The sequence below is a fragment of the Oncorhynchus clarkii genome, chromosome 28, assembly GCF_045791955.1.
Source record: "Oncorhynchus clarkii lewisi isolate Uvic-CL-2024 chromosome 28, UVic_Ocla_1.0, whole genome shotgun sequence".
NCBI lineage: Eukaryota > Metazoa > Chordata > Actinopteri > Salmoniformes > Salmonidae > Oncorhynchus > Oncorhynchus clarkii.
In genome coordinates, this window is record NC_092174.1 from 43,153,983 (window position 1) to 43,179,995 (window position 26,013).

The 26,013-nt window shown below is 45.7% G+C and overlaps 1 protein-coding gene across 1 annotated transcript in view; it reads left to right on the plus strand.

The window, feature by feature from the left end:
* The window catches only part of LOC139387528 (sodium channel protein type 3 subunit alpha-like), a 133,790-nt gene that overhangs the window by 27,474 nt on the left and 80,303 nt on the right, over positions 1 to 26,013 (plus strand). Inside the window, exons 3-6 of the mRNA XM_071133818.1 lie at positions 13,870 to 13,988; positions 21,725 to 21,814; positions 22,514 to 22,642; positions 25,766 to 25,857. Coding sequence (XP_070989919.1) covers positions 13,870 to 13,988; positions 21,725 to 21,814; positions 22,514 to 22,642; positions 25,766 to 25,857 — 430 coding nt within the window. The remainder of the gene's footprint in view (positions 1 to 13,869; positions 13,989 to 21,724; positions 21,815 to 22,513; positions 22,643 to 25,765; positions 25,858 to 26,013) is intronic.

Sequence of the window (26,013 nt, forward strand, 5' to 3'; positions counted from 1 at the left end):
TACCCCCTGCACACTGACTCGGTACCGGTACCACCTGTATATAGCATCGTTATTGTTATTCTTATTGTGTTACTTTTTATTTTAGTCTACTTGGTAAATATTTTCTTCATCTTGAACTGCACTGTTGGTTAAGGGCTTGTAAGGAAGCATTTCACAGTAAAGTCTACACTTGTTGTATTCGGCGCATGTGACTAATAAAGTTTGATTTGATTTGATTGTGACTCCAGGGCCAAACAAATCAAAAGGAAGTGGCTAGCCACTCAGCCATTAAAGGTTTGAGACCTGCTGCCACTCTTATCTGTCCTCTTATATTTAATTGTTAGGGAACTACCACCACATATTAAATTAGTACAAGGACTCTCACTAAAGGATGCAACAAATATAGCCTCTTCCAAGACATGCCTCAAAATATATTAATACACGAGAAACAACAAGTGGTCAAAAGATCTTTGGAATGTGGTATGGTACTGTATTCTGAATTACAGTAAATTACTGGCAGCAATTGGCCAGTTAAGTTACTGTAGAGTTTCAGGACAACGTTTGTAGAATTCCTAAAATACAGTATATTACTGTATTCTGTGCGGGTACAGCATTCTCACTCACTGGTGCAACAAATATAGACTAACAGTGAAACACTTCCTCAGAGGCCCTTCCCAACAATGCAGAGTTAAAGATACAAAAAGTATATATACATTTGAAATAGTGACACAAGAAGTGAATGAATACACAGTGAATAACGAATAACAATAATGAGTGAAAATAACATGGTTATATACAGGAAGTACCAGGTAATAACATGGTTATATACAGGGAGTACCAGGTAATAACATGGTTATATACAGGAAGTACCAGTACTGAGTCATTGTGCAGGGATATGAGGTAATAACATGGTTATATACAGGGAGTACCAGTACTGAGTCATTGTGCAGGGGTATGAGGTAATAACATGGCTATATACAGGAAGTACCAGTACTGAGTCATTGTGCAGGGATATGAGGTAATAACATGGTTATATACAGGGAGTACCAGTACTGAGGCGATGTACAGGGATATGAGGTAATTGAGGTAGCTATATACATGTAGGTAGGGGCAACAGGATAGATAGTAGACAGTAACAGCAGTATACTGTAGGTAGGGGTAAAGTGACTAGGCAACAGGATAGATAATAGACAGTAACAGCAGTATACTGTAGGTAGGGGTAAATTATAGATAATAGACAGTAACAGCAGTATACTGTAGGTAGGGGTAAAGGATAGATAATAGTCAGTAACAGCAGTATGCCGTAAGTAGGGGTAAATGATAGATAATAGATAGTAACAGCAGTATACTGTAGGTAGGGGTAAAGGATAGATAATAGTCAGTAACAGCAGTATACTGTAGGTAGGGGTAAATGATAGATAATAGACAGTAACAGCACTATACTGTAGGTAGGGGTAAAGAATAGGTAATAGACAGTAACAGCAGTATAGTGTAGGTAGGGGTAAATTATATATAATAGACAGTAACAGCAGTATACTGTAGATAGAGGTAAAGTGACTAGACAACAGGATAGATAGTAGACAGTAACAGCAGCAGTATATGTGGTGAGTGTGAAAGTGTGTGTGTGTGCTGTCAGCATGCATGTGGGTGCATGTTATGTGTGTGTGGCCGTATGTAGTGTGTGAGTGTGTGTTGGGATGTCAGTGTAAGTATGTGTGTGTGGGTAGAGTCCAGTGTGGGGGTAGAGTCCAGTGTTTGGGTAGAGTCCAGTGTTTGGGTAGAGTCCAGTGTGTGGGTAGAGTCCTGTGTGTGGGTAGAGTCCTGTGTGTGGGTAGAGTCCTGTGTGGGGGTAGAGTCCTGTGTGGGGGTAGAGTACAGTGTTTGGGTAGAGTCCAGTGTTTGGGTAGAGTCCAGTGTTTGGTTAGAGTCCAGTGTGGGGGTAGAGTCTAGTGTGGGGGGTAGTGTCCAGTGTGGGGGGTAGAGTCCAGTGTGGGGTGTAGAGTCCAGTGTGGGGTGTAGAGTCCAGTGTGTGGGGGTAGAGTCCAGTGTGGGGGTAGAGTCCAGTGTGGGGGTAGAGTCCAGTGTGGGGGTAGAGTCCAGTGTGGGGGGTAGTATCCAGTGTGTTGGGTAGAGTCCAGTGTGGGGGTAGTGTCCAGTGTGTTGGGTAGAGTCCAGTGTGAGGGGTAGAGTCCAGTGTGAGGGGTAGAGTCCAGTGTGGGGGGTAGTGTCCAGTGTGTGGGTAGAGTCCCGTGTATGGGTAGTGTCCAGTGTGTTGGGTAGAGTCCAGTGTGTGGGGGTACAGTCTAGTGTGTGGGGGGTAGAGTCCAGTGTGGGGGGTAGAGCCAAGTGTGTTGGTAGTGTCCAGTGTGTTGGGTAGAGTCCAGTGTGAGGGGTAGAGTCCAGTGTGTGGGGGTACAGTCTAGTGTGTGGGGTAGAGTCCAGTGTGGGGGGTAGAGTCTAGTGTGTGGGGTAGAGTCCAGTGTGGGGGGTAGAGTCCAGTGTGAGGGGTAGAGTCCAGTGTGTGGGGTAGAGTCCAGTGTGTGGGGTAGAGTCCAGTGTGTGGGGGTACAGTCCTGTGTGTGGGGGTACAGTCCAGTGTGGGGGGTAGAGTACAGTGTGAGGGGTAGAGTCCAGTGTGAGGGGTAGAGTCCAGTGTGGGGGTAGAGTCCAGTGTGTGGGGTATAGTCCAGTGTTTGGGGGTAGAGTCCAGTGTGTGGGGGTACAGTCCAGTGTGTGGGGGTACAGTCCAGTGTGAGGGGTAGAGTCCAGTGTGGGGGTAGAGTCCAGTGTGGGGGTAGAGTCCAGTGTGGGGGGTAGAGTCCAGTGTGTGGGGGTACAGTCCAGTGTCTGGGGGTACAGTCCAGTGTGTGGGGGTACAGTCCAGTGTGGGGGTACAGTCCAGTGTGGGGTGAAGAGTCCAGTGTGTGGGGGTACAGTCTAGTGTGTGGGGGGTAGAGTCCAGTGTGTGGGGGTACAGTCTAGTGTGTGGGGGGTAGAGTCCAGTGTGGGGGGTAGAGTCCAGTGTGTGGGGGGTAGAGTCCAGTGTGGGGTGTAGAGTCCAGTGTGGGGTAGAGTCCAGTGTGTTGGGTAGAGTCCAGTGTGTTGGTAGAGTCCAGTGTGGGGTAGAGTCCAGTGTGTTGGGTAGAGTCCAGTGTGTGGGTAGAGTCCAGTGTGGGGGTAGTGTCCAGTGTGTTGGGTAGAGTCCAGTGTGAGGGGTAGAGTCCAGTGTGAGGGGTAGAGTCCAGTGTGGGGGGTAGTGTCCAGTGTGTGGGTAGAGTCCAGTGTGTGGGTAGTGTCCAGTGTGTTGGGTAGAGTCCAGTGTGTGGGGGTACAGTCTAGTGTGTGGGGGGTAGAGTCCAGTGTGGGGGGTAGAGCCAAGTGTGTTGGTAGTGTCCAGTGTGTTGGGTAGAGTCCAGTGTGAGGGGTAGAGTCCAGTGTGTGGGGGTACAGTCCAGTGTGTGGGGGTACAGTCCAGTGTGGGGGGTAGAGTCTAGTGTGTGGGGTAGAGTCCAGTGTGGGGGGTAGAGTCCAGTGTGGGGTGTAGAGTCCAGTGTGTGGGGGTAGAGTCCAGTGTGGGGGTAGAGTCCAGTGTGGGGGTAGAGTCCAGTGTGGGGGTAGAGTCCAGTGTGGGGGTAGAGTCCAGTGTGGGGGGTAGTATCCAGTGTGTTGGGTAGAGTCCAGTGTGGGGGTAGTGTCCAGTGTGTTGGGTAGAGTCCAGTGTGAGGGGTAGAGTCCAGTGTGAGGGGTAGAGTCCAGTGTGGGGGGTAGTGTCCAGTGTGTGGGTAGAGTCCAGTGTATGGGTAGTGTCCAGTGTGTTGGGTAGAGTCCAGTGTGTGGGGGTACAGTCTAGTGTGTGGGGGGTAGAGTCCAGTGTGGGGGGTAGAGCCAAGTGTGTTGGTAGTGTCCAGTGTGTTGGGTAGAGTCCAGTGTGAGGGGTAGAGTCCAGTGTTTGGGGGTACAGTCTAGTGTGTGGGGTAGAGTCCAGTGTGGGGGGTAGAGTCTAGTGTGTGGGGTAGAGTCCAGTGTGGGGGGTAGAGTCCAGTGTGAGGGGTAGAGTCCAGTGTGTGGGGTAGAGTCCAGTGTGTGGGGTAGAGTCCAGTGTGTGGGGGTACAGTCCTGTGTGTGGGGGTACAGTCCAGTGTGGGGGGTAGAGTCTAGTGTGGGGTAGAGTCCAGTGTGTTGGGTAGAGTCCAGTGTGTTGGTAGAGTCCAGTGTGGGGTAGAGTCCAGTGTGTTGGGTAGAGTCCAGTGTGTGGGTAGAGTCCAGTGTGGGGGTAGTGTCCAGTGTGTTGGGTAGAGTCCAGTGTGAGGGGTAGAGTCCAGTGTGAGGGGTAGAGTCCAGTGTGGGGGGTAGTGTCCAGTGTGTGGGTAGAGTCCAGTGTGTGGGTAGTGTCCAGTGTGTTGGGTAGAGTCCAGTGTGTGGGGGTACAGTCTAGTGTGTGGGGGGTAGAGTCCAGTGTGGGGGGTAGAGCCAAGTGTGTTGGTAGTGTCCAGTGTGTTGGGTAGAGTCCAGTGTGAGGGGTAGAGTCCAGTGTGTGGGGGTACAGTCCAGTGTGTGGGGGTACAGTCCAGTGTGGGGGGTAGAGTCTAGTGTGTGGGGTAGAGTCCAGTGTGGGGGGTAGAGTCCAGTGTGGGGTGTAGAGTCCAGTGTGTGGGGGTAGAGTCCAGTGTGGGGGGTAGAGTCCAGTGTGTGGGGGGTAGAGTCCAGTGTGGGGTGTAGAGTCCAGTGTGGGGTAGAGTCCAGTGTGTTGGGTAGAGTCCAGTGTGTTGGTAGAGTCCAGTGTGGGGTAGAGTCCAGTGTGGGGGTAGAGTCCAGTGTGGGGGGTAGTATCCAGTGTGTTGGGTAGAGTCCAGTGTGGGGGTAGTGTCCAGTGTGTTGGGTAGAGTCCAGTGTGAGGGGTAGAGTCCAGTGTGAGGGGTAGAGTCCAGTGTGTGGGTAGAGTCCAGTGTGTGGGTAGTGTCCAGTGTGTTGGGTAGTGTCCAGTGTGTTGGGTAGAGTCCAGTGTGTGGGGGTACAGTCTAGTGTGTGGGGGGTAGAGTCCAGTGTGGGGGGTAGAGCCAAGTGTGTTGGTAGTGTCCAGTGTGTTGGGTAGAGTCCAGTGTGAGGGGTAGAGTCCAGTGTTTGGGGGTACAGTCTAGTGTGTGGGGTAGAGTCCAGTGTGGGGGGTAGAGTCTAGTGTGTGGGGTAGAGTCCAGTGTGGGGGGTAGAGTCCAGTGTGAGGGGTAGAGTCCAGTGTGGGGGTAGAGTCCAGTGTGTGGGGTATAGTCCAGTGTTTGGGGGTAGAGTCCAGTGTGTGGGGGTACAGTCCAGTGTGTGGGGGTACAGTCCAGTGTGTGGGGGTACAGTCCAGTGTGAGGGGTAGAGTCCAGTGTGGGGGTAGAGTCCAGTGTGGGGGTAGAGTCCAGTGTGGGGGGTAGAGTCCAGTGTCTGGGGGTACAGTCCAGTGTCTGGGGGTACAGTCCAGTGTGTGGGGGTACAGTCCAGTGTGGGGGTACAGTCCAGTGTGGGGTGAAGAGTCCAGTGTGTGGGGGTACAGTCTAGTGTGTGGGGGGTAGAGTCCAGTGTGTGGGGGTACAGTCTAGTGTGTGGGGGGTAGAGTCCAGTGTGGGGGGTAGAGTCCAGTGTGTGGGGGGTAGAGTCCAGTGTGGGGTGTAGAGTCCAGTGTGGGGTAGAGTCCAGTGTGTTGGGTAGAGTCCAGTGTGTTGGTAGAGTCCAGTGTGGGGTAGAGTCCAGTGTGTTGGGTAGAGTCCAGTGTGTGGGTAGAGTCCAGTGTGGGGGTAGTGTCCAGTGTGTTGGGTAGAGTCCAGTGTGAGGGGTAGAGTCCAGTGTGAGGGGTAGAGTCTAGTGTGGGGGGTAGTGTCCAGTGTGTGGGTAGAGTCCAGTGTGTGGGTAGTGTCCAGTGTGTTGGGTAGAGTCCAGTGTGTGGGGTACAGTCTAGTGTGTGGGGGGTAGAGTCCAGTGTGGGGGGTAGAGCCAAGTGTGTTGGTAGTGTCCAGTGTGTTGGGTAGAGTCCAGTGTGAGGGGTAGAGTCCAGTGTGTTGGGTACAGTCCAGTGTGTGGGGGTACAGTCCAGTGTGGGGGGTAGAGTCTAGTGTGTGGGGTAGAGTCCAGTGTGGGGGGTAGAGTCCAGTGTGAGGGGTAGAGTCCAGTGTGTGGGGTAGAGTCCAGTGTGTGGGGTAGAGTCCAGTGTGGGGGGTAGAGTCCAGTGTGTAGGGGTACAGTCCAGTGTGTTGGGGTACAGTCCAGTGTGGGGGGTAGAGTACAGTGTGAGGGGTAGAGTCCAGTGTGAGGGGTAGAGTCCAGTGTGGGGGTAGAGTCCAGTGTGTGGGGGTATAGTCCAGTTTTTGGGGGTACAGTCCAGTGTGAGGGGTAGAGTCCAGTGTGTGGGGGTACAGTCCAGTGTGTGGGGGTACAGTCCAGTGTGAGGGGTAGAGTCCAGTGTGGGGGTAGAGTCCAGTGTGGGGGGTAGAGTCCAGTGTGTGGGGGTACAGTCCAGTGTCTGGGGGTACAGTCCAGTGTGTGGGGGTACAGTCCAGTGTGGGGGGTAGAGTCCAGTGTGTAGGGGGTAGAGTCCAGTGTGAGGGGTAGAGTCCAGTGTGGGGTGTAGTGTCCAGTGTGAGGGGTAGAGTCCAGTGTGTGGGGTAGAGTCCAGTGTGTGGGGGTACAGTCCTGTGTGTGGGGGTACAGTCCAGTGTGGGGGGTAGAGTACAGTGTGAGGGGTAGAGTCCAGTGTGAGGGGTAGAGTCCAGTGTGGGGGTAGAGTCCAGTGTGTGGGGGTAGAATCCAGTGTGTGGGGTAGAGTCCAGTGTGTGGGGGGTAGAGTCCAGTGTGTGGGGGTAGAATCCTAACCGTAACCTTAGCAAACAGTTGCTTATCAACAGATAGTTTGTTGATAGTATGACCATCTGTATAGCGTCAACAGATGGAAAACCCAGACTATCCAAATGAAGGGACTGTTAAAACAGGGTCAAGGCAGGTAGTCCGGGTAGCCATTTGATGAGCTATTTAGCAGCCTTGTTTAGCAGTCTCATGGCTTGGGCTTAGAAGCTGTTCAGGGTTCTGTTGGTTCCAGGCTTGGCCCGCTGGTACCGCTTGCCATGTGGTAGCAGAGAGAACAGTCTATGGCTTGGGGGCTTCCTCTGACACCGCCTGGTATAGAGGTCCTGGATGGCAGGGAACTCGGCCCCCGTGATGTACTGGGCTGTATTCAACACCTTCTGTAGCGCCTTGCATTCGGGTGCCTTGCAATTTCCGTACCAAGAGGTGATGCAGCCAGTCAAGATGCTCTCAATGGTGCAGATGTATACATTTTTTAGTATCTGAGTGCCCCATGCCAAATCTTTTCAGTCTCCTGAGGGGGAAGAGGTGCTGTCGTGCCCTCTTCATAACTGTGTTGGTGTGTGTGGACCATGTTAATTCCTAAGTGATGTGGACACCGAGGAACTTCAAGCTCTTGACCCACTCCACTACAGCCCCATCAATGTGGATAGTGGCGTGGCTCGCCCCTCCGTTTCCTGTAGTCCACGATCAGCTCTGTTGTCTTTCTGACGTTAAGGGAGAGGTTGTTGTCCTCTCTGACCTCACGCCCTATAGGCTGTGTCATCGTTGTCGGTGATCAGTCCTACCACTTTCGTATTGTCAGCAAACTTGATGATGGTGTTGGAGTCATGCTCGGGCCACGCAGTCGTGTGTGAACTACGAGTACAGGAAGGGACTAAGCACACACCCCTGTGTTGATGGTCAGCGTGGCGGATGTGATGTTTCCTACCCTCATCGCCTGGGGGGTCGGCCCGTCAGGAAGACCACAACACATACCTGCCCACCAGAGACCACAACACATACCTGTCCACCAGAGACCACAACACATACCTGCCCATCAGAGACCACAACACATACCTGCCCACCAGAGACCACAACACATACCTGCCCACCAGAGACCACAACACATACCTGCCCACCAGAGACGACAACACTTACCTGCCCAACAGAGACCGCAACACATTCCTGCCCACCAGAGACCGCAACACATTCCTGCCCACCAGAGACCACAACACTTACCTGTCCACCAGAGATCAGTTCTTTCTGTCCCTGGCCAGAGTCTTAACAGAGTCGTAGATCAGTCCTCTTGGTCCCTGGCCAGAGTCTTAACCGAGTCGTAGATCAGGCCTCTTGGTCCCTGGCCAGAGTCTTAACAGAGTCGTAGATCAGTCCTTTCTGTCCCTGGCCAGAGTCTTAACCGAGTCGTAGATCAGGCCTCTTGGTCCCTGGCCAGAGTCTTAACCGAGTCGTAGATCAGGCCTCTTGGTCCCTGGCCAGAGTCTTAACCGAGTCGTAGATCAGGCCTTTCTGTCCCTGGCCAGAGTCTTAACAGAGTCGTAGATCAGTCCTTTCTGTCCCTGTCCAGAGTCTTAACAGAGTCGTAGATCAGTCCTTTCCTTCCCTGGCCAGAGTCTTAACCGAGTCGTAGATCAGGCCTCTTGGTCCCTGGCCAGAGTCTTAACCGAGTCGTAGATCAGTCCTTTCTGTCCCTGGCCAGAGTCTTAACAGAGTCGTAGATCAGGCCTCTTGGTCCCTGGCCAGAGTCTTAACAGAGTCGTAGATCAGGCCTCTTGGTCCCTGGCCAGAGTCTTTACAGAGTATTAGGGCTTTTGAGGTGACCGTATTATCACCACACCAGCAGTCATGACCGCAGTGAAATTCCACGGTAATCTCTTTTTTTGCACTCTGGACATGCTTTGGTAGTACCCAACTGGCCTGGTACTCAGGGCTCTATTGTCCCTCTAACCATTCTGACATCAATGCAAATTAAATCTTTAAAACACTTATCATCAAAATAGTCGTTTTTAAAAAGTTTAACGACGGGTTGAAACTGAGTGTGAAAACATGGTGGTTTAAAGCTTAACACAATAAAATGTACAGTACTTTCTAATCGTGATGATTAATTCAAAACACGCATATACATATTGCAGCTAATGCAATGTATATGCTGATGAGCCCAAGCCTGAAAAAAACCAGAATTAAAATTATGATTGTGTCATTTTACAATATATAGCCTACCGCATTTTATAAAAACATTAATAAATAACTGATTGAAGATGTCTTTGGTATGTAATTGGTCTAGCCTATACTCCAAAATTAAACACATTTGAGTAATTGTCCTTGAGTGTGGGCTGATTTATTATGTATACTGGGTGGACTGGTTACCTGATGCTACACTCCAAAATGTAAATTCATGAGTCTGGTAGGTGATGCTGTTGGTTCATTGATTGTTGATTACAGAGTTGTAGAGCAGGTCTCTGTCCTTTACCAGAGTCTTTACAGAGTCGTAGATCAGGCCTCTCTGTCCTTTACCAGAGTCTTTACAGAGTCGTAGATCAGGCCTCTCTGTCTATTACCAGAGTCTTTACAGAGTCGTAGATCAGGCCTCTCTGTCTATTACCAGAGTCTTTAGAGTCGTAGATCAGGCCTCTGTCCTTTACCAGAGTCTTTACAAAGTCGTAGATCAGGCCTCTCTGTCCATTACTAGTCTTTACAGAGTCATAGATCAGGCCTCTCTGTCTATTACCAGAGTCTTTACAGAGTCGTAGAACAGGCCTCTCTGTCTATTACCAGAGTCTTTACAGAGTCGTAGATCAGGCATCTCTGTCCATTACTAGTCTTTACAGAGTCGCAGATCAGGCCTCTCTTTACTTTACCAGAGTCTTTACAGAGTCGTAGATCAGGCATCTCTGTCCATTACTAGTCTTTACAGAGTCGTAGATCAGGCCTCTCTGTCCTTTACCAGAGTCTTTACAGAGTTGTAGATCAGGCCTCTCTCCTTTACTAGTCTTTACAGAGTCGTAGATCAGGCCTCTCTGTCCATTACTAGTCTTTACAGAGTCGTAGATCAGGCCTCTCTGTCCTTTACCAGAGTCTTTACAGAGTTGTAGATCAGGCCTCTGTCCTTTACCAGAGTCTTTACAGAGGGATGAGAAAATGGACATGGCAGGTACTCATTCTCTCTCTGAGTCTCTTTGTATTGGCATTTGATGAAGCTGCTTGATGCTGTTGCGGACGGCCGGCCCGCTTATTAGGCAGGTTTACGCCGCCCACTATGGCGGCAGGATGACGAGGGCGGCGTTTTCCGATCTTAACTGACCAAGACAGACATCCAAAACAACACGTAAAAACTCACATAATTCTACCCCAAAAACAAAGACTATTTCTCTCAACCAGTGGCAAATGGGCTTTTAAGGTGAGTGCTGATGCCGCCTTTTGATAAGCAGTGCCCACTACGTTAAAGGCAGGGATGCAAAATATGTATCTCGATTCCTAGCGTGTCTCTCCAGGGTGCTCCGCCAACGTTCCGTCACAAAAATATTTGAAGATAAATCTTATAGCAGATATAGGATATGATATAAAGAGTATGTGGGGTCCCGTCGAGTGGCGCAGCGGTCTAAGGCACTGCATCGCTGTGTTCGATGCGTCACTACAGGCCCGTGTTAAATCCCGGGAGACCCATGAGGCGGATCACAATTGGCCCAGCGTCGTCCGGGTTAGGAGAGGGTTTGGCCGGCCGGGATGTCCTTGTCCCATCGCGCTCTAGCGACTCCTGTTGGCGGGCCGGGTGCAGTGCACGCTGACACGGTCGCCAGGTGTTCGGTGTTTCCTCCGCCACGTTGGTGCTGTTGGCTTCCGGGTTAAGCTAGCAGTGTGTCAAGAAGCAGTGCGGCTTGGTTGGGTCGTGTTTCGGAGGAATGCACGTCTCTCGACCTTCGCCTCTCCTGAGTCCGTATGGGAGTTGCAGCGATGGGACAAGACTGTAACTACCAATTGGAGACCATGAAATTGGGGAGGAAAAAGGGGTAAAAAAAAGAAGGAAAAAAAAGTAAATAAATCATAATAATACAAAGAAAATAGAAAGAGTGTTTTTTTCTGTAGAATACAGGCTGGAGATAAGATGGATGGTAATGAGATGAACACTTTTTACAGGTTTCCCTGATCAAATGGCCTCAATGGCGCTCAATCAAATAAAAATAAAAAGTGGAAAAAACAGGACAGGTCAATGTAAAATGGACAATGTGAAATGGACAATGTGAAATGGACAATGTAAAATGGAAAATGTGAAATGGACAATCACAACTGTTGTCCAGGAGTTTCACCCCGTTGTCACGTACTGTAATGGTACTGTAACAGTTTTCTTCCGTTGAAGGAGAGGAGGACCAAAATGCAGCGTGGTTAGTGTTCAACATGTTTAATAAGGACAATAAACGTGAACACTACAAAATACAAAACAACAAATGTGACAAAACCGAAACAGTCCTATCTGGTGCATAGACACAAAGACAGTAGACAACCACCCACAAAGTACCCACAGAATATGGCTGCCTAAATATGGTTCCCAATCAGAGACAACGATAGACAGCTGCCTCTAATTGAGAACCAATCTAGGCAACCATAGACATACAAAACCACCTAGAAAGGAAACAGCCCCATAAACATACAAAAACCCCTTGAACGGAAAAACACATAAATCCCCCATGTCACACCCCGACCTAACCAAAATAATAAAGAAAACAAGGATAACTAAGGCCAGGGCGTGACACGTACAACTTGGGTTCAAGTTAGTATCCGTTAATTTTGGACAAGCTGATCATTGTGAAAAAAGAAAATACTTCGGCATATTCAGAGTAAATATCCAACTTGATGAGGCACAATAATCAGGACTAATAAAGTCAATTCAATGGCCTGTTTTACAAACGGTGGGCCTACGACATAGATGGGCTTTCATACAATTCCATTACAGGCTGACAGGCTACATACACCCTAGTAAGTACTGTCCAACATTTTTTTAACCTCTTTTTTGGGGGGTCCTGTCCAGAGTAGTTTTTTTGGTGTTTTACAAACGTTAGGCTTACCACATACAGTGGCGAGAACAAGTATTTGATACACTGCCGATTTTGCAGGTTTTCCTACTTACAAAGCATGTAGAGGTCTGTAATTGTTATCATAGGTACACTTCAACTGTGAGAGACGGAATCTAAAACAAAAATCCAGAAAATCACATTGTATGATTTTGAACGTATGATCTCTGTAATTGCAAACAAAGGTTTCTGTACCAAATATTAAGTTCTGCTTTTCTGATGTATCAAATACTTATGTCATGCAATAAAATACAAATTAATTACTTAAAAAATAATACAATGTGATTTTCTGGATTTGTTTTAGATTCCGTCTCTCACAGTTGAAGTGTACCCATGACAAAAATTACAGACCTCTACATGCTTTGTAAGTAGGAAAACCTGCAAAATCTGCAGTGTAACAAATACTTGTTCTCCCCACTGTAGATGGGCATTCATAAAATGACATTTCAGGCAACACTTTAAGCTACACCTCTGTAAGTCAACACTTTAAACTACACCTCGGTAAGTCAACACTTTAAGCTACACCTCGGTAAGTCAACACTTTAAGCTACACCTCGGTATGTCAACACTTTAAGCTACACCTCGGTAAGTCAACACTTTAAGCTACACCTCGGTAAGTCAACACTTTAAGCTACACCTCGGTAAGTCAACACTTTAAGCTACACCTCGGTAAGTCAACACTTTAAGCTACACCTCGGTAAGTCAACACTTTAAGCTACACCTCGGTAAGTCAACACTTTAAGCTACACCTCGGTAAGTCAACACTTTAAGCTACACCTCGGTAAGTCAACACTTTAAGCTACACCTCGGTAAGTCAACACTTTAAGCTACACCTCGGTAAGTCAACACTTTAAGCTACACCTCGGTAAGTCAACACTTTAAGCTACACCTCGGTAAGTACGTACTGACACCTTTTTGATGTATTTTTTTGGTGCCGTTCTGGACCGGCCTTGAAAACCACTTCTTCTACAGACATTGGGTTTTGGTCCTGTCCAGACCAAATCTGAACCGATCATAGACATCTATGATCTGGACAAGCCTTCATTCGACCCCAAACATACAACTTTTATTCAGAACCAAAAATGAGCCTGGTTTCATCGTCTGTAAAATACTTTTTTCACCTTTCATTCAGCACCTAAATTGAACCTAACTTCAACGTTTGGAAAGTATGTATTTTAGATGCCTTTTCAACGTCATTTTGCTTACTGGGACTATTCTAGTTTTGCAGGGGGGGGGGGGGAAATGTTTTGGTCTTGCCTATGGCAGCGGAACGGCAAGGACCGGCCCTGCTGCTGTTGGACGGTGGGATTAACCAAAGACGAAGAAATATTTAAATAAATACGTCCACATCTGTTCAGTAAATATTCAGCCTGCTTTGGAGAAGAGTTGCCTGCATTATCTGAGCTGGGCTGGCCTTATAGTGCACCGACTGGCTCTGTTGATGGGAAGGAGTTTGCTGCTTGTACCTGGCTGGGATCAAATAGTATTTGAAATCATTTCAAATACTTTATATGTGCTTGATTGAGCTTCCCTGGCTTAATTGACCAATGGAATAGTCCCCAAACTGCAAACCCCACTCATCTGGAACTCCAGGCAAGCTAGAGCAAACACTCAAAATATTTGAAAGATTTCAAATAGTATTTGAACCCGGGTCTGTCTTGGAGGACTGCAGGGCTGCCGAGACACTGCTTACCGTTGATGTAGACAGATGGTAGACACAGTCAGACTCTCAACAAGATAAATAAATCCTGTCCAGTACACACAATAATCTATTTATTGACTCTAATTTGAGAACAGGTTTTTTGGACCGACACATACCAACGAGTGTTGATTTACTCAAGATTTTCCCCAGCTTAAAAGACCCCCCTACTGGTTTAGATTGAATAGAGTATTGTGCACTTTACAACTATTTGGTAACTGTGATTTGACCTCAAACCATAACTTGTATTGCTACTAATGCATCTTTCCTCTTTCTTTCTTCCCACAGACTTTTATAGTAGTTAATAAAGGGACGGCCATCTTCCGGTTCAGTGCCACATCTGCTCTCTATATATTTACCCCTTTCACCTTCCTCAGAAGAATCTCCATCAAAGTCCTGGTCCATTCATATCCTTTACGAACTGTCTGTCTGTCTGTCTGTCTGTCTGTCTGTCTGTCTGTCTGTCTGTCTGTCTGTCTGTCTGTCTGTCTGTCTGTCTGTCTGTCTGTCTGTCTGTCTGTCTGTCTGTCTGTCTGTCTGTTTGTTTGTTTGTTTGTTTGTTAGTGATGAGCCCAGAGGAAAACAGTTATACGTGATGTAATGTCAGGTCAGTAAGATTCTACATTATATAGTCGTGTGATGTAATTGTTTCAGGGAAGAGAGCTTTGATCTTTCTTTGTGGGCGCTGGAGCCCTTTGTTGTGTTGCTGTGTAGTATAGAGCCACTTCATTTCAAAAACAGTTCTATCAGTTTGCCAATTGTTTGTTTGCTTGTAAAGCAGGAGGTAGCCGACTCAGTATAATGTCACAAAAACATGGCAGATTAACGTAACCCCTCACCCAGAAAAAACTCAACTGGTACCACTTTCTAATTGTCCCCTTAAAAAAAACTAAAAAGCCACACCCTGCCATGCGTCATATACTGTACTGTACAATCAGCCAATTTCTAATATTTACAGATTCCAATAGTAGGATCCCATTGGATTTTTCCATAGTCCCATTTTTGAAACAGCTTTGTGATGTTCCTCCCTGGCATCGCCAACCAAATCCCTTGATCTGCTGCTCTTAATCTCCCAAATGAAATAAGAGCAAGGAGATTTCACGTCACATGACGGCTGCCTATTAGTTCTCAGACGGACGGCTTGTCCTTTGCACGACTGAATCCCTCCATCCTCTCTTTCTCTACTGAATCCACCCATCCTCTCTTTCTCTACTGAATCCCTCCATCCTCTCTTTCTCTACTGAATCCACCATCCTCTCTTTCTCTACTGAATCCCTCCATCCTCTCTCTACCGAATCCATCCATCCTCTCTTTCTCTACTGAATCCCTCCATCCTCTCTTTCTCTACTGAATTCATCCATCCTCTCTTTCTCTACTGAATCCCCCATCCTCTCTTTCTCTACTGAATCCATCCATCCTCTCTTTCTCTACTGAATCCACCCATCCTCTCTTTCTCTACTGAATCCCTCCATCCTCTCTTTCTCTACTGAATTCATCCATCCTCTCTTTCTCTACTAAATCCACCCACCCTCTCTTTCTCTACTGAATCCACCAGTCCTCTCTCTACTGAAACATTCATCCTCTCTTTCTCTACTGAATCCCTCCATCCTCTCTTTCTCTACTGAATCAATCCATCCTCTATTTCTCTACTGAATCCACCCACCCTCTCTTTTTCTACTGAATCCTTCCATCCTCTCTTTCTCTACTGAATTCATCCATCCTCTCTTTCTCTAATACATCCATCCTCTCTTTCTCGACTGAATCCCTCCATCATCTCTTTCTCTACTGAATTCCTCCATCCTGTCTTTCTCTACTGAATTTATGCATCCTCTCCTTCTCTACGGAACCCCTCCATCATCTCTTTCTCTACTGAATCCCTCCATCCTCTCTTTCTCTACTGAATCCACCATCCTCTCTTTCTCTACTGAATCCCTCCATCCTCTCTCTACTGAATCCATCCATCCTCTCTTTCTCTACTGAATCCCTCCATCCTCTCTTTCTCTACTGAATTCATCCATCCTCTCTTTCTCTACTGAATCCCCCATCCTCTCTTTCTCTACTGAATCCATCCATCCTCTCTTTCTCTACTGAATCCACCCATCCTCTCTTTCTCTACTGAATCCCTCCATCCTCTCTTTCTCTACTGAATTCATCCATCCTCTCTTTCTCTACTAAATCCACCCACCCTCTCTTTCTCTACTGAATCCACCAGTTCTCTCTCTACTGAAACATTCATCCTCTCTTTCTCTACTGAATCCCTCCATCCTCTCTTTCTCTACTGAATCAATCCATCCTCTATTTCTCTACTGAATCCACCCACCCTCTCTTTTTCTACTGAATCCTTCCATCCTCTCTTTCTCTACTGAATTCATCCATCCTCTCTTTCTCTAATACATCCATCCTCTCTTTCTCGACTGAATCCCTCCATCATCTCTTTCTCTACTGAATCCCTCCATCCTGTCTTTCTCTACTGAATTTATGCATCCTCTCCTTCTCTACGGAACCCCTCCATCATCTCTTTCTCTACTGAATCCACCATCCTCTCTTTTTCTACTGAATCCATTCATCCTCTCTTTCTCTAATACATCCATCCTCTCTTTCTCTACTGAATCCACCCATCCTCTCTTTCTCTACTGAATCCACCAGTCCTCTCTCTACTGAAACATTCATCCTCTCTTTCTCGACTGAATCCCTCCATCCTCTCTTTCTCTACTGAATCCCTCCATCCTCTCTTTCTCTACTGAATACACCCATCCTCTCTTTCCCTACTGAAATCATCCACCCTCTCTTTCTCTACTGAATTCATCCATCCTCTCTTTCTCTGTTAACCCCCCCCACACTCTCTTTCTCTACTGAATACACCCATCCTCTCTTTCTCTACTAATTAATTCCATCCTCTCTTTCTCTACTGAATGCACCCATCCTCTCTTTCTCTACTGAATGCACCCATCCTCTCTTCCTCTACTGAATCCACCTATCCTCTCTTTTTCTACTGAATCCATCCATCCTCTCTTTCTCTACTGAATGCACCCATCCTCTCTTCCTCTACTGAATCCATCCATCCTCTCTTTCTCTACTGAATCAATCCATTCTCTCTTTCTCTACTGAATGCACCCATCCTCTCTTCCTCTACTGAATCCATCCATCATCTCTTTCTCTACTGAATCAATCCATTATCTCTTTCTCTAATACATCCATCCACTCTTTCTCTACTGAATCCACCCATCCTCTCTTTCTCTACTGAATCCATCCATCCATCCTCTCTTTCTCAACTGAACCCATCCATCCATCCACTCTTTCTCTACTGAATCCATCCATCCTCTCTTTTTCTACTGAATCCCTCCACCCGCTCTTTCTCTACTGAATCCCTCCACCCTCTCTTTCTCTACTGAATACATCCATCCTCTCTTTCTCGACTGAATACATCCATCCTCTCTTTCTCTACTGAATACATCCATCCTCTCTTTCTCTACTAAATCCACCCATCCTCTCTTTCTCTACTGAATCCCTCCATCCTCTCTTTCTCTACTGATTCCACCCATCCTCTCTTTCTCTACTAATCCATCCACCCTCTCTTCCTCTACTGATTCCACCCATCCTCTCTTTCTCTACTGAATCCATCCATCCTGTCTTTCTCTACTGAATCCATCCATCCTCTTTCTCTGCTGAGTCCATCCATCCTCTCTTCCTCTACTGAGTCCACCCATCCTCTAATTTTGTAATGAATCATCCATCCTCTCTTCATCTACTAAATCCATCCATCCTCTCTTTCTCTACTGAATCCCTCCATCCTCTCTTTCTCTACTAAATCCACCCATCCTCTCTTTCTCTACTGAATCCATCCATCCTCTCTTTCTCTACTAAATTCATCCATCCTTTCTTCCTCTACTAATCCATAAATCCTCTCTTTCTCTACTGAAACCCATTCACTCTTTCTCAAATACATCCATTTTCCCTTTCTCTACTGAATCATTCCATCCTCTCTTTTTCTACTGAATTCATCCATCTGCTCTTCCTCTACTAATACATCCATCCTCTCATCCTCTACTGAATCCCCCATCCTCTCCTTCTCTACTGAATCATCCCATCCTCTCTTTTTCTACTGAATTCATCCATCCTCTCTTTCTCTGTTAATCCCTCCAAACTCTCTTTCTCTACTGAATACACCCATCCTCTCTTTCTCTACTGAATCCACCCACCCTCTCATTCTCCTTTTGTTCTTTACTAAATCCATCCATCCTCTCTTTCTCTGCTAAATACATCCATCGTCTCATTCTCTGCTAAATACATCCATCCTCTCTTTCTCTGCTAAATACATCCATCGTCTCATTCTCTGCTAAATACATCCATCCTCTCGTGCTCTGCTAAATACATCCATTGTCTCATTCTCTGCTAAATACAGCCATCCTCTCGTTCTCCTCTCGTTCTCTGCTAAATCCATCCATCCTCTCTTTCTCTACTAAATCAATCCATCCTCTCATTCTCTACTGAATCCATCCTCTCGTTCTCTGCTGAATCCATCCATCCTCTCTTCCTCTACTGAATCCATCCATCCTCTCTTTCTCTAATACATCCATCCTCACTTTCTCTACTGAATCCACCCATTCTCTTTCTCTACTGAATCCGTCCATCCTCTCTTTCTCTACTGAATCCACCCATCCTCTCTTTCTCTACTGGATCCATCCATCCTCTCTTTCTCTACTGAATCCACCCATCCTCTTTCTCTACTGAATCCATCCATCCTCTCTTTCTCTACTGAATCTATCCAATATCTCTTCCTCTACTGAATCCATCCATCCTCTCTCTACTGAATCCATCCATCCTCTCTTTCTCTAATACATCCATCCTCTCTTTCTCTACTGAATTCATCCACCCTCTTTCTCTCCTGAATCCATCCATCCTTTTTCTCGACTGAATCCATCCATCCTCTCTTTCTCTACTGAAATCATCCACCCCCTCTTTCTCTACTGAATCTATCCATCCTCTCGTTCTCCTCTCGTTCCCTACTAAATCCATCCATCCTCTCGTTCTCTACTAAATCCATCCATCCTCTCCTTCTCTTCTAAATCCACCCATCCTCTCGTTCTCCTCTCGTTCTCTACTAAATCCATCCATCCTCTCTTTCTCTGCTAAATACATCCATCCTCTCATTCTGTACTAAATTCATCCATTCTCTCCTTCTCTTCTAAATCCATCCATCCTCTCATTCTCCTCTCGTTCTCCACTAAATCCATCCATCCTCTCTTTCTCTACTAAATCAATCCAGCCTCTCGTTCTCTACTGAATCCATCCTCTCTTTCTATGCTGAATGCATCCATCCTCTCTTTCTCTACTGAATCCACCCATTCTCTCTTTCTCTAATCCATCCATCCTCACTTTCTCTACTGAATCCATCCATCCTCTCTTTCTCTACTGAATCCATCCATTTCCTCTTTCTCTAATACATCCACCCTCTCTTTCTCTACTGAATCCATCCATCCTCTCTTTCTCTACTGAATCCATCCATACTCTCTTTCTCTATTGAATACATCCATCCTCTCTTTCTGTACTGAATCCATCCATACCCTCTTTCTCTATTGAATTCATCCACCCTCTCTTTCTCTACTGAATCTATCCAACCTCTCTTCCTCTACTGAATCCATCCATCCTCTCTTTCTCTAATACATCCATCATCTCTTTCTCTACTGAATTCATCCATCCTCTATTTCTCTACTGAATCCACCCCATCTTCTCTTCCTCTACTGAACCCATCCTCTCGTTCTCTACTGAATCCATCCATCCTCTCTTTCTCTAATCCATCCATCCTCTCTTTCTCTACTAAATCCATCCATCCTTCTTTCTCTACTAAATTCACCCATCCTCTCTTTCTCTACTGAATCCATCCCTCCTCTCTTCCTCTACTGAATCCCTCCATCCTCTATTTCTTTACTGAATCCATCCCATCTTCTCTTCCTCTACTGAACTCATCCTCTCGTTCTCTACTGAATCAATCCATCCTCTCTTTCTCTAATCCGTCCATCCTCTCTTTCTCTACTGAATTCATCCACCCTCTCTTTCTCTCCTGAATCCATCCATCCTCTCTTTCTCTACTGATTCCATCAATCCTCTCTTTCTCTACTGAATCCATCCATCCTCTCTTTCTCTACTGAAATCATCCACCCCCTCTTTCTCTACTGAATCTATCCATCCTCTTGTTCTCTACTAAATCCATCCATCCTCTCGTTCTCCTCTCGTTCCCTACTAAATCCATCCATCCTCTTGTTCTCTGCTAAATACATCCATCCTCTTATTCTCTACTAAATCCATCCATCCTCTCCTTCTCTTCTAAATCCATCCATCCTCTCGTTCTCCTCTCGTTCTCTATTAAATCCATCCATCCTCTCTTTCTCTACTAAATCAATCCATCCTCTCGTTCTCTACTGAATCCATCCTCTCGTTTTCTGCTGAATCCATCCTCTCGTTTTCTGCTGAATCCATCCTCTCGTTCTCTACTGAATCCATCCTCTTGTTCTCTACTGAATCCATCCTCTTGTTCTCTGCTGAATCCATCCATCCTCTCGTTCTTAACTGTGCTACAGTATATATATATTCTGTTGTTCTGTACTATACTATCGGGGTTTAAAAATCTATCCCTAACAATTGCAATGGTTCACACTTACTGTGTTAGCAAATGTGCTGTTAATGTCAAGATGTAGATCTATGTTTGTGGGTGAAATGCTAGATAACATCTTCATTTCCTTCTTATTTTTTTAGTAAGAGTCCACTTTGTTAGAAATATTCAGTACAGAATTCTGGAAACAAATCATAAAAGAGAGACATCTTAAGCCAGGTGTACACGACACGATTTAGCTGTCCCAAACAAGTTTTTGAGATCGGAGACGAAATCCCCATGTCGTTGCCTAGTCGAGGCACGCAGCCGTCACAGACGCTCGTTTGATACGAGCGGGTCAGAGACTTCAATCTGAGGTCTACCAATTCTGTCTCTTTGAGCCGTCCTTGACATCCCGATATTTTCAAACATGTTTGATTTTTATCAGCCGAAAATCTGCAACGCTCTTGTAGTGTGAGTTGTGCTACGACAGAGTTTTGAGAACGGTGATCGGCAATAGCCAATGAGAGTTCGCCAGAGAAGATGCTTAGCGATATGATGTCGTTGTTTCACATCACCCATAATGTGTAGACTCTCCAGCAGGAGCCATAACTAATACCAGCTAGCCAGTATGCATTTTTACTTTCATTAAAAGCAAAAGTGTCAAATTGTTATTCACAAGCAATGTTTGTTTTTTTGATATTTCAACTCTGTATAACAAGCGTGAATGACTGACCGCAAACGTTTGGTGGGCTACTTTGAGCCACAGCTCGTTCTAGTTACGTTAACAATCTAATCACATCTTCACACCATTCTGATGTGATGTGACATCATTCTGATGTGATGTGACACCATTCTGATGTGATGTGACACCATTCTGATGTGATGTGACACCATTCTGATGCGATGTGACACCATTCTGATGCGATGTGACACCATTCTGATGTGATGTGACACCATTCTGATGCGATGTGACACCATTCTGATGTGATGTGACACCATTCTGATGTGATGTGACACCATTCTGATGTCACATAATTTACTGGCAACACAAAACAACTACAGGAAAGACGATTGTTTTAATGTGAGAGGCTCAGCTCAGATTTTAGGATGTTTTTTTTTTAAAATTTGTGTAGTGTACGCCCAGTATTAGAGACGTGGAGAAAAACACATCCCCAGTCACAAGCTATGACCTGAAAGCTAAGGGTGAGCTATGATGTATGAACTACCTTAACAACAACCCAACTGGTCATGGGAGCCGGAACAAGCTATCATGCAAGCATTTACTGTATATAAAATAAACAGGGTAGTCGTGAGGAGCACCTTGCTAACAAAGACAAACTTAGTCAGTTTATTTACCCTCATGGTCATATTTCAAATGATTATTTTCTATTGAAAGGACATCTAGTTCCCAGAATTACATCACCAATATAAACATTTTCACGCACAAAAAAATAAAATATGGAGTAACTTAATTTAGAGCGAAGGTGTGGTAAGTTCAGTGTGTGATACATTTGACAAACAATAGTGAATTTACTTTAACCTTTTCTTCACATTATTCAGCTTGTTCATTATGTGTACTATTCTGACCAACTGTTGCTTCATGGCCATGTCGGACCCTGCCCCTTGGACCAAGTACCTGGAGTGAGTAATACGTCTACACTTCCTCCCTCCTTAGTACACTTCTTTATGATGGTGAATACACTGTTTCCCCTGTGATAGGAACTTCCTCTGTTCCCGCCCCCCCCCCCCCCCCCCATTATCATTTTTTTGTCCTAATATTGAGCGTTGCCACGGTGTGTTGCTACAGTAACAGTAACGGTGTGTGAATCCTGATCCGCGAGTTACTGTATTTCAAATGTAAGTCGCCTACATCAAGCATGTGATACGGTCGGCTCACTCACTGCACTTGGAATGTCACATGAGAATGAATTCTTGCCGTTGGTGTATAATGCCCCACACTTCGTCGCCAACGCTTTTCAATCAGGTTTTTGCTTATTAAATATCTTTCACAATTGGAATGTGATGAATGCTAAACTTCCAATTCCGTTACTGAATGTTTATACCAGAGGTAAAACTAGCCTCTGACACAAAGTATTCTGGGAATGTATGACATGACACACACTCACCCTTGCTAGCTAACAATACCTTGCTTGTATACACCATATTTTTACATTCTGCTATTTTGGCATTTATATTTTCTTTCAACGGGTTGATTGAGAGCATGCTAAATGAGTTGAAACACTGTTATTTTATACCTTAACGAATGATCTCTCTTCATTCCATCCAGTGCTATTGCCTAATACTGTGTTGTTTTTGAATCCACAAAATTATATTTTCCAGGTACACGTTCACCGGTATCTACACCTTTGAGTCCATGATAAAGATATTTGCGAGAGGATTCTGCGTCGGGCCGTTCACCTTCCTGAGAGACCCATGGAACTGGCTAGATTTTAGTGTAATCTCTATGGCGTGAGTACCACTCCTTTGGTCTGGTATTTGTACTCCCTCACCCCTAGCCACGTCCTGTTCAATTGCTAGGTATTTGCCATCCAGGGGCTTTTGATACATCCCAAAGAGAGAGAGAGAGAGAGACAGAGAGAGAGACATAGATGTCATTTAGGTGGATGACATGTGGATTTAATATTCATTATTTAAAATGAAAACATCACTTGACTTTGGGACTTACCGGGTACTTAAAGGGTTGCATTGTGAATGGACTTCTGAGAGCGAACTAAACAATGTCAGAGAGGATAATGGAGGATGGTCTAGAAACCTGTCCGTGGTGATACAGCTAGAGAGGATACAGCTTGAGAGGATATAGCTATAGAGGATACAGCTATAGAGGATACAGCTAGAGAGGATACAGCTATAGAGGATACAGCTATAGAGGATACAGCTATAGAGGATACAGCTATAGAGGATACAGCTATAGAGGATACAGCTAGAGAGGATACAGCTATAGAGGATACAGCTATAGAGGATACAGCTATAGAGGATACAGCTATAGATGATACAGTTATAGAGGATACAGCTAGAGAAGATACAGCTATAGAGGATACAGCTAGAGAGGATACAGCTATAGAGGATACAGCTAGAGAGGATACAGCTATAGAGGATACAGCTATAGAGGAAACAGCTATAGAGGATACAGCTATAGAGGATACAGCTAGAGATGATACAGCTATAGAGGATACAGCTATAGAGGATACAGCTAGAGAGGATACAGCTAGAGAGGATACAGCTAGAGAGGATACAGCTAGAGAGGATACAGCTAGAGAGGATACAGCTATAGAGGATACAGCTAGAGAGGAAACAGCTAGAGAGGAAACAGCTATAGAGGAAACAGCTAGAGAGGAAACAGCTAAAGAGGAAACAGCTATAGAGGATACAGCTATAGAGGATACAACTAGAGAGGATACAGCTAGAGAGGATACAGCTAGAGAGGAAACAGCTTGGGAGGATACAGCTTAGGAGGATACAGCTAGAGTGGATACAGCTATAGAGGATACAGTTATAGAGGATACAGCTAGAGAGGATACAAATAGAGAGGATACAGCTAGAGAGGATACAGCTAGAGAGGAAACAGCTATAGAGGATACAGCTATAGAGGATACAGCTATAGAGGATATAGCTATAGAGGATACAGCTAGAGAGGAAACAGCTTGGGAGGATACAGCTATAGAGGATACAGCTAGAGAGGAAACAGCTATAGAGGATACAGCTATAGAGGATACAGCTATAGAGGATACAGCTATAGAGGAAACAGCTAGAGAGGATACAGCTATAGAGGAGAGAGAGAGAGAAAGCGAGAGAGTTGGAGGAAACAGGATTCTAGAGAGCTGAGAGATCCAGAGAGAGTCTCTAACGGCAACAGTGCCTAGGGACCATTACTATAGGAGTTTTAAGCACCTTTATCCCCACACGCAATATCACATCCCATCACATGATACACACATAAGGTCGCATTGATATGACAATAACAAGGTTGTGAGATTACATCTGACTCCTCCTCCATAGTTTATACATTCTGAATATGTTAGGACCTGCTTGGGTAATGAAACAACTCTTTCAGTACACTGGACCAGGGCAGAACACCATAAGGCTGCTCAACCGTTTAGGGCTTTAGGCTATATATAGGAGAGAGACAGAGAGAGAGGACACAGCTAGGGCCATGTTCACTAAGCCTCAGCTCTCTAAATGATGCTCAGTTACAGTGATGCACCTGTTCCTCACCACTTAAACAGGAAGGAAAAATTACACAGGTAACAATACTGAGAAAATATGGTCCTTAGACATCACCATCATCACTACCATCATCATCATCACCATCACCATCACTACCATCATCATCCTCATATCCATCATCACTACCATCACCATCATCACTACCATCATCACTACCATCATCATCACCATCATCAATACCATCACCATCATCACTACCATCATCATCACCATCATCAATACCATCACCATCATCACAACCATCATCATCATCACCATCACCATCATCACTACCATTACCATCACCATCATCACAACCATCACCATCATCACAACCATCACCATCATCACTACCATCATCATCATCACTACCATCACCATCATCACCACATCATCACTACCATCATCACCATCCCCATCATCATCACCATCACCTTCATCACTACCATCATCACTACCATCACCATCATCATCACTATAATCACTACCATCATCACCATCATCACCAACACCATTATCACTACCATCATCATCACCATCATTATCAACACCATCACCATCATCACAACCATCACAATCATCACTACCATCATCATCACTACCATCATCATCATCACTACCATCACCATCATCATCACCATCATCACTTACATCATCACCATCATCGTTACCATCATCATCACCATCATTATCACCATTACCACTACCGTCACCATCATCATCACTACCAACATCATAACCATCATCATCACCATCATCACTACCATCATCATCGTCACTATCATCACTCCCATCATCACCATCATCATCTTCACCATCATCATCACTACCATCACTACCATCATCATCGTCGCTATCATCATCATCACTATCATCATCATCCCCATCTCTACCATCACATCATCATCACCACTGTCATCATCACCATCATCATCACCATCATCATATTGACGCAAAGTGTCTTGTACTGTAGAAGGAAAATGTACCCAAACGCGGGTCAGCCCAGCTGGAACAAGAAGGGAATCAGGTGCTCGACTGAGGGACTTGATAACACCCAAAACGTTTCTTATCCTAGGACTCCTGAAGTGTTTGTTTGTTTGTTTGTTGTACTGTAGTTGACCACCTACAAGCCAACTGAGTAGAGATGAGTTTCTTGATCAAGTCACAGCGATCATTGAAGGGCAATGCCCTGTTAAAATTCTCTCTCTTTATAGATTGATTTATACCCTTTAGTGCTGCACGTTTCCATTACTCTTCTGTCTTTAAAACCCCCGTTCTGTCCACTCTGAATCAGTCTGATATCTGTTTAGCCAGCCGGTGCTGCGTTTATGGGACAGCATCGCCCTCATGTCTTTCATCATGTTGCAGATATCTCACGGAGTTTGTGGATCTGGGAAACGTGTCTGCGTTGAGAACATTCAGGGTCCTCCGAGCGCTGAAAACCATCTCTGTCATTCCAGGTGAGAGAAACTATATTATTCTGTTCTGTCTGGGGACATTGCACTGTAAGGCTAGCTGATAGGTGTGAAGCCTTGCAGGACATTGCACTGTAAGGCTAGCTGATAGGTGTGAAGCCTTGCAGGACATTGTACTGTAAATGCTAGCTGATAGGTGTG